The 3132-nt window shown below is 62.4% G+C and overlaps 1 protein-coding gene across 1 annotated transcript in view; it reads left to right on the forward strand.

The window, feature by feature from the left end:
* Positions 1–3132, forward strand: part of PKLR (pyruvate kinase L/R) — a 9173-nt gene that overhangs the window by 689 nt on the left and 5352 nt on the right. Inside the window, exons 2-4 of the mRNA XM_006923529.3 lie at positions 494–676; positions 2729–2820; positions 2913–3044. Of these exons, the coding sequence (XP_006923591.1) occupies positions 494–676; positions 2729–2820; positions 2913–3044 (407 nt within the window). The remainder of the gene's footprint in view (positions 1–493; positions 677–2728; positions 2821–2912; positions 3045–3132) is intronic.

Here is a 3132-nt window from a genome sequence, read left to right on the forward strand (position 1 = left end):
GGGGGCGGGGGAGGATCAGAGGAGCCAGCAACTGGGAGGAAGGAAAGGGGACACTGAGGAAGGGGAACTGGGAGCTTCCTGGATAACCAGGGGCCACTGTGGACCGGGTATGGAGGGGCTGGGGCTGAGGCTGAGGTAGGTCAGCGGCCGAAGGGTGCGGGGTCAGGGGTTGTGAGGGGTCGGGTAGCGGAATGGTCAAGAACTTGAGCCTAGAGTTGGTCAGACCCGGGCGTGGATCCCAGCTCTCTCACTTAGAAGCCGCACAGTACCGGGCAGTCTATTTGCTTTCCCGGCCTCTGTTTCCCCGTCTGTACAACGGGGCGGCCGTAGAGCATCTAGCAGCACTCCGTGAGATGATGTGCACGCAACGCCCAGCCCGGAGGGCGGGCTCGGCAGAAGCCGGGGTGCTGAGGGGAGGGCTGGAGGGCGCGCTGCTGTGCGAGGTGGAGGTGGCGGGAGGGGCCGGCGTCCACGCAGCCCCCTTGTCCTGCAGGGCCAGCGGGCTACCTGCGACGGGCCAGCGCGGCCCAGCTGACCCAGGAGCTGGGCACTGCCTTCTTCCAGCAGCAGCAGCTGCCGGCCGCAATGGCGGACACCTTCCTGGAGCACCTCTGCCTGCTGGACATCGACTCGGAGCCTGTGGCCGCACGCAGCACCAGCATCATCGCCACCATCGGCAAGCGCCGGCCGTCCCCGCAGCGTCGCGGGGCCTCTCGGGCGTTTCTCGGGGCTCTTCCTCATCCTTTGGGACTTCTTTGCGTTTGACAGAGTCATGCACTCAGCAAATGTCTGCTGAGCGCTTGTGGTAGATAAGGTTTTGGGCCCTGGGAGCAGAGCAGTGAAATAAGCAGACAGAGATCTCTACCCCTGAGGAGCTGCCAACCTAGCCGGGTGGGACAATAAATAATAACACGATCACTTGCTTAGCATGTCAGAGCGGGGTGAGCACTAGGAGGGATAGAAGAAGCACAGAGCGTGGGGAAGGACGCCAGGCGCCGCGCGGGAGGCAGGTCGCAGTCCCAGGTGGAGGGTCCGACATTACCGAGAATATGAGACCTGAGTGGACCCTCGAAGACGAGAGAACGAGCCCCGCAGATGTCTGGGGAAGAGAGTTCCAGGCAGAGGCGGCAGTCAGCGTGAAGGCCCCAGGTCAGGGAGGCTGGGGTGGCTGGAAACCCAGCGGCCAAGAAGAGGTGGGGGAGGGGGAGCTCATGGAGGGCTTCGCAGGCCGTTTTTAGAGTTTGAGTTGCCTTTTCCTCCGAGTTAAGTGGGACACTGCTGCAGTCTTGAGCAGGGGAGTGACATGGTTTCAGTGGCACCGCCCTGGCTGCTGGGTGGAAAATCGAGTGGAGGTGGGGGTGGGGGCAAACTCGGAGCCGCAGCCAGTGTTTCTGGCTCAGACCAAGTGGTGGCAATGGAGGGGGGTGGCGGCGGGGGAAGGTGATCAGGTTCTGTCCGAATGGATCTGGAAGGCAGAGTTGACAGGTTTCCCGGTGGGTTGGATGTGGGGTGGGGTGAGGGGGACAAGTCGTCGAGGGCGCCTCCAAGGCTTTGGCGTGAGGCCCTGGAAGGGCGCATTATCAACTGAGCGGGAGAGACGGGTGGAGGTTTCAGGGAGATCAGTTTGGGGCAAGCTGAGTGTGAGATGCATCTGAGACGTACATGTGCCACGCGGAGTGGACAATCAGACACATGCGCTCTGGATTCAGGACAGAGGTCTGCGCTGGAGATATACATTTGGGATACAAGATTGGCGGTATAAATTGTCGGCATATAGGTGGCATTTAAAGCTGTGAGGCTGACACCACCACGGAGTGAAGGTGACATGACAGAAGAGAACGGGGCGTGCCATGTTACGGGGAGGGAGGAGCAAGAGAGGTTACGGAGAGCCAGGGAGAGCACTGGGCCAAGTCCCAGCAGTATCCTGGGAGCCAAGAAGGGACGTCAAGGACACGTGTGCGGTGCTGCCGATGGGCCAGCTGACATGGCGGCCGAGCGCTGGCCTCTAGATTTAGCAAGAACTCATTGATTCTTGGTGACCTTGATGAGAGCAGATGCAGTAGGGAGCTGGGGGCCACCCCCTGGCTGGAGACCCCCGAGGGAGAATGCGGTGGGACTGGAGACAGCAAGTTCATTCTTACAGAGAGTTTTGCTGCAAAGAAACAGAACTGGGATTAGATTTTTTATGCTGAAGGAGCTAAGGCAGGCTTACATGCAGGTACGAGTGATTCCACAGAAAGGAAGACACCGACGACACAGAGGGCCGGAGAGAGCGGCTGGAGCTCAGTCCTTGGGCAGGTGGGCGGGCTTTCCTAGAGGAGGCAGAGCTTGGCCAGTTGGCTCTCAGTTCCACAGCTGACCGCTGACCGGTCGGCACAGCCGGGAATGGAAGGACTCTGCTCTCCTCAGTCAGGATGAGGCCTGTGGGCCCTACAGCCCCGGACCCCAACCGCCCTCACCTGGGCCCGGTCCCTTGCCGTACCCCGTAACTTGCTGGGGTTACCCCTACATGCAGCAGTGACATCGCCGCCGAAGCCCCTCCAAGCCCCAGGGAGGCAGGCGTTGGCGCAGAGGGGAACATTGTTCCTAAGCCATGAGCAGGGACTGCGTTGGGGACAAGGCCAGGTACCAGGACCTCTGCGGCGTGGGCGTCTCCGAAGGTGGTGCGGGATTTGGTTGACTCTCGGGTTTGGAGAGAAAGGCGTCTGAGCGGGGTCTCTGGTTCCAGGGCCAGCGTCGCGCTCCGTGGAGCGCCTCAAGGAGATGATCAAGGCCGGGATGAACATTGCGCGACTCAACTTCTCGCACGGCTCGCACGAGGTTCGCCCAGGGGCTGCGGGGGCCGCGGGGCTGGAGGATGCCCGGGGTCCGAGCCGCCTTCCCCTGAAACCCCGGCTCGGTTCCGTCCCCAGTACCACGCCGAGTCCATCGCCAACATCCGGGAGGCGGTGGAGAGCTTTGCAGCTTCCCCGCTCGGCTACCGACCCGTGGCCATCGCACTGGACACCAAAGGACCGGAGATTCGCACTGGCGTCTTGCGGGGGGTAAGGCCGGCCGGGGCATGCGGGGTCGCGAGGGTCCAGCAGGGGGCGACAGGGCGTGAATTAGTGGCCCGGGGGGCGGCGGGGGGGG

The sequence above is a fragment of the Pteropus alecto genome, unplaced genomic scaffold (assembly GCF_000325575.1).
Source record: "Pteropus alecto unplaced genomic scaffold, ASM32557v1 scaffold49, whole genome shotgun sequence".
In the NCBI taxonomy this organism is placed as follows: Eukaryota; Metazoa; Chordata; class Mammalia; order Chiroptera; family Pteropodidae; genus Pteropus; species Pteropus alecto.